The 12,407-nt window shown below is 39.8% G+C and overlaps 1 protein-coding gene across 1 annotated transcript; it reads left to right on the top strand.

Annotated features, from left to right (window-relative positions):
* Positions 1 to 4,445: 4,445 nt before the first annotated feature.
* cd40 (CD40 molecule, TNF receptor superfamily member 5) lies at positions 4,446 to 9,700 on the top strand. Its single transcript, XM_063207701.1, has 9 exons — positions 4,446 to 4,574; positions 5,126 to 5,219; positions 5,337 to 5,459; positions 5,600 to 5,746; positions 6,172 to 6,262; positions 6,813 to 6,871; positions 7,586 to 7,669; positions 7,918 to 7,946; positions 8,497 to 9,700. The coding sequence occupies exons 1-9, from the start codon at positions 4,545 to 4,547 to the stop codon at positions 8,842 to 8,844; spliced, it is 1,005 nt and encodes a 334-aa protein (XP_063063771.1). The 5' UTR covers positions 4,446 to 4,544; the 3' UTR covers positions 8,845 to 9,700.
* The last annotated feature ends 2,707 nt before the right edge of the window (positions 9,701 to 12,407 follow it).

Raw genomic sequence — 12,407 nt, 5'->3', positions numbered from 1 at the left:
TTCATTATTACTGGAAAAATGACAATTTTCATACATGAAAAGGAGGATCTTCTCCTTGGTCCGCCATTTTGAATTTCCAAAAATAGCCATTTTTAGCTGCAAAAATGACTCTACTTGGACCATACTAGAAAATATTTGTTTATTAGTAAACTTTCATGTAAAGATCAAATTTGGCAATAGGCAGCCCAGTTTCAATGAGCAGCATAGTTGCAGTACCTTTTTGACCATTTCCTACAGTGTCCCTTTAAGTGAACCAAACTCAGTCCTGTTAAGTGGACCAAAAAGCAAACCGACAACAAAAGGACTCAGTTCTGTTTTTGTTCATATTTTGAGTGTATTGCAAAAAGAAACGTCTGATCTTCTGCTCCCATGACGCTTTTAAGGTGCTCTTCTTTTTTTTATCACACCCTGTCTTCTAGAGCCCTCCTTAAGTGATTACATCTAGTCACAAGTGTAACTTGTCAGAACTCATAAGTGAACGGAACTGAGACCACGTCAAACAAGGTCTCAGTACGGTTCGCTTACGAGGGGTCTGGGTACACTTTGGAGCGTTCACATGATGCGGCAAAAATGCTGAGTCACTACTCTGAGTTCGCTTAGGAAGCTGAAAGGGACCAGGTGTGAAAACGCACTCTGTTATAAGCTTGCTGTTACCAAAATGGCAATGAACAAGTCTTAATCAGACTCTTGCTAATGTCATGTTGTTATGATGTAGGCCTATCATGTAGTTGAGTTTTTCACAAAACCTGAATCCCTGGTAGGCTATACAGGTGTGATTCTAACTAGATTATATCCAAACAGCTAATGACACTGGTCTACAGTCAAATTATGAGCATGAAGTAGAGTACGCTAATCAAGAAGAAAAAGGAAATTATAGCTAAAGGAAGAGCAGCTGCTCTAATGTGTTATGTGATCATTTTTGTTCTTCTCTAATTATCAAGCCATGTGACCTGGCATGTACTGGTTAGTAGATCCTGTCGGATCATGCTGTCCTTTGAGTAAGTACAAGTCCTGTCTTGCCTGGCTGTGGATATGAATCTGTCCAATAAAATAAATTACACACACTCAACTCCATAATTAGCAACCACAATGTCACAGTTAGGCTACACACCATCCTGGCTATCAGCAGACTATATCAGTGAGTCTGGGAACCACCTATTCATTTTCTTGTAGGGGAGGCGGATCATATCTATTTCACATATCTTAAACAAAATAGTAAACTGGTTTCGTGTCTGGTGTTGACATGATGGATCTGTAAACAAACAACAAGATTCTGTTTTTCTAATAACATGTCTTTCCCTCCCTCCCGATCTGTGGTCGGGATCCCGAATTCAGTCGAAGATTTCAGTATGAGTTTCCACCCCACCATCCTTCAGATGAGAACAAGTGCACAAGGCAGTGTGGGAAATCCCAGGCTACACCAACACCAGTTTCTTTGGGAAATGATTACAGTGAAGATTGGTCTATAGCTACTATAGTGTGATGTAATCCTCCCGTAATCTAATCTCATGGCTGCTACACCTAGTATTGCCTATTGGCTAAGCTGAAGCACCTGTTCGACCAGGGCCTGTACCGACCTACAGCCACACTGCCATCTACTGTAGACCAACATCACCCTCACTGCACAACAGGGCTTCAATGTAAAAGTTTTGTCTGCACCACTGACATTTTTTTTTTTTAAATAGCAATGCTATGTAGGTGTTGCTTGAAACATGAATATTTGTGGTTTCCTGTAAAGATGGTTCCGGTATGTATTGGGATAGTTTCATTTCCTTATTAGCCTACCCTTCAACATTCTTTAAAGAGACACTAACACTTCATTATGTGTTCTCAAATGTCAAAGGTGTACGATTTCCCTAAACTTGCCGGGAAATGATATCCCATGTTACGTATATGCTGGTAGTGTATTGGGTCATAGTGAGAGAAAAAAACGAGAACTGGAATTGTGTTTGACCCTGATCAGGTTAAATAGTTCAAAACTCTCTATGGATATGGAAGATGGTAACATACAACAAGACAGTCAAGTAACAAGCAAGCCATGCACAAAAACATAGTACGCCAACACAAGTCAAGATTTAAACACTTAGGGGTTTCTTTTGCCTTAAAACATGTAAAAGTTTAACTTTTACATGACTTAAGGCAAAATAAACCCCTAAGTGTTTAAGTTAAACAGTTAGACATAATGAACTTAATACAGATCCGGCTGCAGAACCGAGTCGTTGGACGGGCATTTGATGGAGTATGGGTGGGCACCTTGGCGGGGGGTTTGGGGGTCCTCCCCCGGACATTTTTTTATTTCTTAGATGCAATTTCCTACATTTTAACCACATTGTGGGCTCAGTTTCAGCTCTATATGGAACAGTACTTTTGTTTCTAATTACGGGATAATCCCATCCCAAGGGATCACTGTTCACTTATTATTTCACATTTAGGTCTACTGACAATGTCTAAATAGTGTAGCCTATTCATTTATTTCTTTATTAGGGCTATGGTGGTTAAGCATTGGTGGCATTTTATCTTGTACTTTATATTTAATGTATTCAGAAAAAAATACTAATTTGTTGCATAAAAATGACCATTATCAGCATGTTTAGGTGAATAGGCCCAGGGGGGGGGCACAGCAGCTTGGCTGGGGGGGCAATGCCCCCCAATGCCCCCCCGTGGCACCGGCCCTGACTTAATACATACAAGTCAAGATTGTATTTCACAGGAATTTACCTTACTGTAGATGTTCCCAAATTGGGAACCCCTCCTATGGTCACTCTGAGCTACTAAAGGGATGGGTGGTGGTGGTGGTAGTTCGCCAGGGGTGAAAGTAGTTTTCATATCTGACTGGTGACCAAAAAAAAAGAAAAGTGAAATTTCCAGTCATAATTAACCCCTTAGTGCAGAGCATATTATAACCTTACTGTCACCAAAATTGTAATGTCTTAATCTGTTACTTAAGGCTGTCAGTCATGTCATAGCAATGTTGCTATAATGTTGTTGAGTATGTTCAGCAAATAGAAAATAGGCCCGCCGACGACCTCATCTGCACTAAGAGGCTAATACTATATTTGATCGTGGTAAGTTTTCATGAAAAAGGTAACATTTGTCAATGGGCAGCATGAATTCTGGACATAAACTCCAGCATCCAGCATCTTACATCCCTCCAGCATCCAACATCCAGCATCCCTCCCAACCAAGGTCCCTGAGGTCCTCTAGCAAGGAACCGCTTGTCATCCCTTGTTCCAGGCTACGGACCTTTGGTGACAGAGCCTTCTGTGTTGCTGCCCCCACCCTTTGGAACAGTCTTCCTCTCCATGTCCGTCAAGCCCCCACACTGGCTACGTTCAAAAAGCACCTAAAATCACACTTATTCACTGAGGCCTATGGTCCTTAACCACCCTGCCCCAACCCCACCTCTACCCCCCCTCCTCTCCTCTCTCTCTATTCCCCTGCTCACTCTCCTCTTGTAAAGCGACCTTGGGTTACTTGAAAGGCGCTATATAAAACCAAGTTATTATTATTATTATTATTGTTATAAACCACAAAAATATTACACAGTGCACCTTTAAGCGGTACGTTCACAGATACATTTTAATGGCACTTGTGAATAATTAAAGGCAGGACTGGTAAAAGTTTTAGAGTTCACATATCTGCCCATCAGTACACCTAATAAGAAAAACCGGACTGCATAAAGTGAAGTGAAAGAGTTTGGTCTAACTGATTGGGGTCTACCCCAAACGACTGACTAACTGACTTGGAGTTCCCCATTATGGTTTAGAGTAGAACATACCCTCTTTCCCATGGTAAAGCCAACATCACATTTAACTGCCTGCCTCAGTGAAGTGAGGGGGTGCATGGCAAAATCAATCTGGCTGAATTATATAAAACTAGAATTTTGGGATGAGCACCGCCATACAGTATATGGGTGTGCCTACTACAGATTGTCAACCCCCTACTGTGAACCATTATCTCCACCCCAACTGCCTGTCACTACTAGTTTCATATTGTGTGTGTGTGTGTGTGTGTGTGTGTGTGTGTGTGTGTGTGTGTGTGTGTGTGTGTGTGTGTGTGTGTGTGTGTGTGTGTGTGTGTGTGTGTGTGTGTGTGTGTGTGTGTGTGTGTGTGTGTGTGTGTGTGTTCTTGTGTTGGATGAGTGGTTTGATTAATACAAATAAATAAATGAATAATATATATATATATATATATATATATATATATATATATATATATATATATAAAAATAACATAAAAAATAAATAAATAAGTTCTTCATATTTAAAATGTACATTGTTTGCATGTTTCATTTTTTACACCCTTTTCATCTATGCCAGAAGTGTGTGTGTTTAGATTAGTTGGGGTTTGCCTAGAGCTCTCTCCCTGTCCTGATACCACGTGGTTTCTGAAAACAGGGAAGCTGGTTTGGTTTTCCCCTTCGACTGAGAGAAGAAGCTCCAAAGCCCACCCCATCGCACAGTAGTGCTTAGCGCCAGCTCGACAACATCTTAGTCTGAGCACTCGTTTACTAAAAATCTACAATTGAATCGTAGGCCTACATCATGAAGAGTTCCGTAGGAATACAATTGCTGGTAAGTTTCAACATTATCCGTCTCATAGTTGCTTCAGTTTTTACGTAGAATGGAGAAAACAGGCAGTGTGTTATTCGTGGACATTTGGCAGCCTGTTACATTGAAGCCTTGCAAACCCATTCACAAACTAACAGGTGTGCATTTGTAGTGGAGGAATAGAACTATATTTGATCTGATGTTACATTACTTGTTTACTTTCTTGTGGTCTTCAGCCTACGTGGCAACTAGAACTAGAATTTTAATGTATCCTACCTTTGTGCGCACTGCGTTACGCGTTAGGATTGGTTTCACTTTCGTTTTGACTATGAATCTGCATGTTTTTTTTATTGCAAGCTTGGATGGGGTAGATTCTTGTAATACTGTAGTAATAATGTAAAATATTATTTATTGTATTTTATCACTGTTATCTAATCGTGTGGAATACTCCCTCAACTACCCAAAAGTGAAAGTCTGACTGAACTTCACGGCTGGTATTTTGGGGACTTTCCACGTTCGCACTCTAGTGGGAGACGCGCGTGCGGTCAATCATGTTTTCGTCTCTCTGTCCTCAGATTCTGGTCGTTTTTTATGGGTCTTCACAGTCTTGCGACCCTGAGAGAAAGTATCAGAACGAGAATGGGGAGTGTTGCAAAAAATGTCCCCCTGGTAAGATAACATAAAAATGACAGAGTTCATAAAAATGAAGAAACCCTACATGCTTATCCATATGACATCTTATATATGTACCTCTAGTCGATTTGACTAATTGTTTTTACATTTTAGGGACAAAAATGGCAACCCTTGACAACTGTGCCAATCCCACGTGTGAACCATGTAAAGAGGGAGAGTATCAAGATGAGTACACAAAGGAGTCAAAATGTAAACGCCATCCATATTGTGATCCAAGTAAGTGTAGCCTATACAGTAATACTGTACAGAAGTCCTATGTTGGTTACGGACATCAGCGTTATTGGATAAATCACAGAAGTTAATGTACGTATTATTTATTTTGTAAACTCATGCTCATGGTTTTCTTTTGTACACAGATGTTCACCTACAGCCCACACAGCCCATTACTAAAGAGAAGAGAAGTGTGTGCGAGTGTATGAGTGACTACCACTGTGACAGCACGTCATGCGTCATGTGCATCCAGAATCGCCAGTGCCCTCCTGGCCAGAAGATATCTAAAGCCGGTAGGCCAGCTCTCTGTTTAAAATACTGCCAATTGTTAGAATATATACTCTGGTAACATGCTGCTGATATATTCATATTCAATACATGTATAGCTAGACAGTAAAGTGTTGCTGCTTGAACTGGATACAAAACCAGTTAAACTTAACCTTATTGGTGTTTAGTAGAGTACAGATACTTTGTTGATACCAACTGAAATTAAGGAATGAAAATAAATCAGCCAATATAACTTGGCAAACTTAGGAACAGGACTATTCTGACAACCGTCTGATGGGACCTTACACTTTTCAAGGTGAATAGCGTGCCCAACCTGATCTCATGGAAAGCTATGCATAAGATGTGGTGTGTACAAAAATGAATAGTGTCTAACATGGCATTTTGTATACAAACATTTCATACGTTTCCTTGTCCTCTGCTGCTTTTCCAGCCACTCAATACACAGACAATGAATGTACGGAATGCCCGGAGGGATTCTTCTCAGACACAAATTCATCTAGGAGCTGCGAGCCATGGCGAGAGTGAGTCTTTGACATCTATAAATAAATAAAAATAGGCCTACTTATGTACCGTTTTAATGGCCATAAACACATGTTAGTAGGCCATTAGCGTTGTTGACTTTGATATGTTTGAGATTGTCAACTTTGATTCTGGAGATGGTGTGTTTGTGTCTAGAGGGACCATGCTTTATTTTCCGATTTTCATCATATGAATTCCCAGTAGCTTGTCAGAATATTTTATGAGAAAAATTTTGTGCATACAAGTACTTTGGTCATATATTAGAGGAAGAGACTGGCAGTCATACGAGATGGCACAATTAACATTATCAATTGAAAGAAGAAGCAACCAGTTGGCTTCATTCATCAATTACATGAATTAGATGAAATGGTCTCTTTTCCCACAAATGCCACTTGATGCTTTTGCACAAGTCATATCACAAGTTGAGACTATAATGAGCATGCTATGAATATCACATATGATAACAAAGATATTGACATCTAATAGCTTAGCATCATGAAACCAACTTGGTGTACATGCATGTCCTGACTGCACTGTCTTCTTTTTGTCAAGGTGTGGAGCTATTGAGCAGGAAGGCACTTCAACATCCAACAGAATTTGTGGCCATGCTGGTAAGCAGTTTTATACTGTATATCCTAATTGGTCAAAAGACACCTTGGTCTTTGGTCTGGATGATTCAGTTGCATATAGGACTAATTACATCTTAAAGGGACAGTTTGGTCAATTTCAACATGCAGTTGTAATGCTCACACTACCCTGGAATTGTCAGTGCCTGAGATTTTTTTTTCTTCAGCCGTTTCTGAGATCCTGGTCATTGTAATGGGGGCAGCTCTTTGTTTACATTTCAAATTTTTTTTTTTATTTATTCCCAAAAACATCCAAAGGTTATAAAACATCAGCAGACAACTAGCAAACAGCAGTACCTTTTGGGAAAATATTTGGAGTTGGCCTATGTTTCATTTTTTAAAAATGTAAACAAACGCTGCCCCCATTAGAATTGCTCATATCTCGGAAAGGGCTGAGCCGAAAAATGTGGCATCACCAGGTACTGACAAGTCAAGGGTAGCGTGACCAATACAACTGCATGATAAAATTGACCAAACTGTCCATTTAAGTACTATAATTTGACATAAAGATATATTTTTGTAGTTACATCCAAGATGTGGTTGTATCACATATATGGACTTGTCATTAACAACTTGTGCATTTTTAGACTGTCAATCCAATCAATGATTAAATACAGTTGATTCTCGTTCTATAAAACAATTACAATTAAACAATTACACAACTAACATATTTGTTTTCTTTTACTCATATTATTTCAGCCAATCATACTGGAGCCATTGTAGGATTTACTTTTGCTGCTGTGGTTGTTTTGCTGGTGATCGCGGTGATTACCAAGTTTAGTGGTAAGTACAAACTGCTGTTTTGATATTGGTCCTCTAAGAAGTGTTTTGTATGATGACAAAGGACAGCAGAGCACTCCCAGGGTCTTACTCTGCTTTTGACTCATTTGTATCCTAGTCGTAATTTTTCGCAATACGTACTGTATGAGTATTCCTCTTTCTACCATCTCCTCCCAAAGAGAAGATTTTGACACATAAGTTTGGCATGAAAGTGTAAGTATAAGTGATTTACATTTCTTTTCTTGTTATAGGAAAATTAGGAGACATTCTGCAAAGAAAGGTAAATATGTTCTGTCCTTCATTCACAAATCTTCACACATCTACACGGAACAGTGTTAAGACTGTAATCTGCAATCCATGTTTAGAAGTCCACAACATGGGCAAATCAAGGGCAAGTTTTAAAGTGGTGGTGCATTTTTTCTTCATTCTCTATTTCTTAACATTGTTACTGCTGCTGCGCTCCACTCATTTGTCTGCAGTAAAAGTTGTTGAGAAAGCCTCATTTAGGGAGCCCAAAAGTGGGGATGCAAATGCACCACAGCATACCCCTTTCCGGCACCTATGGGGCAAATTATTTAGGAGCAGTGTAGATGTGCCAGGTTGATGTTCAAAATTTATTTTAAAAAATGAGTCCTCAGGCAATCATTTTATCAGACATACCTCATCCAGATGTTGCTATTCTTCGGACACGATGCCTTACCTTCACTACGCAGTGGACATGTACTTGTCTAAGTAATGATTCAGACTTTGTCACATACGTACTACTGGTATGTCTGTAAAAATCATTGGTAATGTAAAACAATGTAATGTTGTCTGTTTGTTTTGGCTAGAAAAAGTACTTTGCCCCCCTTCCCGAAGTCGAGAGGTTTGAAGATGTGGAGGCTGCAAAGGGCCAGGAGGAGAAACTCCCTGTAAACCCTGTCGAGGACTCAAATGGACGAGGAGCTGTAGAGGATATGGAGGTCGGAACAGGCCCTGAGGAGATCGGTCCCATAATGCAGGTAGCGGTGGAGGACGATCCCAACGAGCCTGTTCAGTATAGAGATGAAGGAAACGACAGCATCGATGTCGGAAGGCGGACGGTGAACGGCCAGATTGTGAGGCAGGAGGTGCATTGTCAGGAGGATGGGAAAGAGGCCATACTGTCGCAGCCTGAGACCTCTTTCCAGTCCACATGAATTTCAAAACATTGCACTGTGCAGTCTGCAGCTGTACGCTTGTAAAGACTCGCCTCTTCCCATGATGATTCTTCCTTGGCTTCTGTGGAAATGCTGATGTATGAGCACCCATACAGCTTTTCTCACTGTTAATCTCAGTGGCCAACATTTATCATCAGTATTCATTTCCCCGGCGCATTACACCATTTGCTGAAGTAAGGTTCATCTGATGTGCAGTGCATTGTGAAGTATATGTGTTAACGTTAAAACATTTACATTTAAATGTAATGTAAATGTAAATGCAAATGTAAATATCTGCAACCATAAAAAGAATCTGCTATAAACGACATAAGGCCATTGTTCAATGTCTGCGGCGGTACTACCCTGCAATGTCCCAACACTAATCTTGCATTAAATGCTGCACCTGAGACCAATGTGAGAGTACTGTATAGTACCCTCAACTCTATGGCAATGCAGGATTGCCAGTGTTTGGCATCTGAAAGTTTTGTTGAAACAAAGTTTGAAGGACATCCAAGGCACTCTGCATCTTACTTTACTTCATACAAATTCTGTATTATTTTTGAGTCAATGTTGTGTCTGAGAAGGTACAAGAGTTCAATAGGAGGCTTTGTTCTATATAGGTATAAGTAATTTAAGGAATACATTATTGTGCTAACAGGTGTTTCTGCCCCTGCGAAACGCATTTGTACATACTTCTCTGTGTCGGAGCACGTTTTTCATGTCCAGTGAAGAGATGACTTCTCTCTCTCTCTCTCTGAACACCTACCCATCTCTGTCCATTCAGATACATTGTTTTAAAATAATATATGTGTTAAGTTCTTTTTTATTGTTGTGAATAAACTACTGGTTAACCATGTCTCTTGCCCCTCCAGTATTCTTTCAAGTTTGTCTTTCATCAAATGCTATGGGGTTTACCAGACAGTCATTTCACTCATAGGCAGCTCTAGAGGTGCATGGTGGGTCAGGACGAATAGCTGAAATGTTCAATGGGAAATGCATTTTTTTAAACAAATTGATGTCTCACAATTTCCTCCAGCTAAACACAGATAAAACATACGTAATTATATTTGAGAAAAGAGAGGAGAGACAAAAGATTGCTACTATCTCTTGAAACGAAGGGACTGAAAGCAAGGGATACAGTTAAAATCTTGGGGTCCTCATTGACAGTGATTAAACTTCACATGAAAGCTATTACTAAGTCTGCATTTTATCACATAAAAAACATCTCTAAATTTAGGGGCCTTATCTAAACATGATCTGGAGAAGCTAATACATGCCTTCATTTCCAGTAAGGTTGATTACTGTAACAGTCTTTTTACAAGCCTCCCCAAAAAGACCATCAAACAGCTTCAACAAGGAAGGAACAAGGAAGTTCGACCACATTACTCCAATTTTAAGATCGCTGCATTGGCTCCCAGTAAGCTACAGAATTGATTTTAAGGCAATGTGACTTGTGTTTAACTCATTAAATGGAATGGGACCCACATATCTACTGGATATGTTTCAGCTGTATGCACCAACCAGGTCACTAGGTCAACGGAGAAGAATTTGCTGGTGATTCCAAAAGTCAAAACAAAGTGTGGAGAGGCAGCCTTTAGCTTCTATGCTTCAAAGCTTTGGAACCAGCTTCCAGATGACGTAAAAAATGCACCCACTATTGATAGCTTTAAATCAAAGACAAAGCTGTTCTCAGATGCTTTCCCCTAGCTTAAATTATATATCATGGGAAGTTTATCACAAGTGAACTTCCCACCAGAGAGAGTCATGGATTGGGACTGGCCACCAGACTTGTTCTGAGCGAGTCCTGTCAAACTCTGCAAGAGAAGTGGACATGGCATCTCACTGGAGGCCCCAGTCTGAGCATCCATACCAATATGTGCGGTCCACACGGTTTTCTTCCAGTAAGAACATGAACTTCATCTAAATCTAAATCTTAATCTAAACTGCTCTTTATTTTATAATTCTGACAACAATGTTAGCATAATGTCATTTTAATAAATGCACGTCATATTTGTAGGTAAGTATTGGAAGGAGTGCCAAAAGGGCCCAGCTGTGTCTCAGGAGCAGTATAGTGGTGTGACCAACGTGCCAACCTCAGCCCTTCAGACGCTGAGGTTTGTGGGCAACTTGAGGCCAACTCCTGTGCCATCTTCTCACAGCGAGGATTGCATCAAGGTCACCACCCCATCATCTGATGACACAGCTGCTTGGCTAAAGGAGCTTGGGCCCCTCAAGTTTGTGGGGAATGTCAGTCTGCCTGCTGAGGTTCTTCATGGTCAGCAGAACAACATGGCAGTCAAGGCAGCCCAGATGCCCGGCAGCATAACCCAAGGAGGAGTAATGGCTCCAGGGATTCACCCAATTTCTTCAACATCTGCAGCTCCTGTGAGCCTCTCCACTGGGGCCTTTGGTGGACCTCCAACTCACTCCCATCAGGCCTCTGGCTCTCATTTATAATAATAATAATACATTTTATTTTTGAGCGCCTTTCAAGATACCCAAGGACACTTTACAATCAAAACAAATACATAACAGTAGGGAAAGTAAAACAAAGCTTCAGTGAATTAACAATAGGAGAGTAATTAAAATGCAAAAATAAAATAGAAATAAAAGTACAATAAAGATAAATGTTTTCAAGTAAGAAAAAGAAGTAGAATGCATTTGAAAATAAAATAAAATGAGGGGAAAAAAAAATAATAGTATGTAAAATTAAAAATAAACTGATGATTAAAATGAAGTGGAAGTGCCTGTCATTACAGCAGAGAGGACCACCTGAAGATGATCGAGCTCCATGGCGAAATGCTCGCCAAGTACAGACAGCTGAAGTTCAATGCCGAGAACGTTGAAAAGATGATGAAGCAGTCAGCCCACTCTGCAGAGCTCCAGAAGAAGGCAGAGAGCGACCAACACAGGAGCTGGGATGAAGAGATGGAGGATCTGGATGATCTCACAGCACGCCTGGTTCTTCCTGATGACGCCATTGAGAAACTGGAGGCCATTCCTGGCATCTTGGACTTGGCCAAAGAGATGGGCTTCCCTGAGAGTCGTCTCATGAAATGACTTTATTCATAAATATCAAATGCATTTTACCTTGTGCTAAAATTTACATTTATGAATACTGAAAATGATTACATTATCGTCATTATTATCATTCAAATACATATTTCTGTATGTTAAAAAGAGTCCTTTCCTGCTTCTGTGAGTATCAGTTAAACACTTGTCTTGTATTTTATAATCAGCACTTTAATCATCTTTCTATGGGGGGAATGTGAAATGTACGTTAAACAAGAACGTTTTTTGTTTTGTTTTGTTTTTTAAACAAAATTCATTTTGTCTCTCTTGCTCAGTCCCCTCAAGCTCAGTCATGTGATTACTATTTCTGTGCAGAAAAATACTTTGGATGTATAGTACATGACGTTAATATATTAACAGTCCATCTATTTATACATGTACATAATAATTATTATATAATTTATTATTATTATTATTATTTATATTATATAATACAGTACTGTAAAAGCATCCTCCGTATGGGTACAAAATGAAATACATACTTAAAATGC

The sequence above is a fragment of the Engraulis encrasicolus genome, chromosome 10 (genome assembly GCF_034702125.1).
Source record: "Engraulis encrasicolus isolate BLACKSEA-1 chromosome 10, IST_EnEncr_1.0, whole genome shotgun sequence".
NCBI classification, from domain to species: Eukaryota; Metazoa; Chordata; class Actinopteri; order Clupeiformes; family Engraulidae; genus Engraulis; species Engraulis encrasicolus.
Note: the sequence above shows the minus strand (reverse complement) of the source record. Positions and strands in the feature narration are given on the sequence as shown.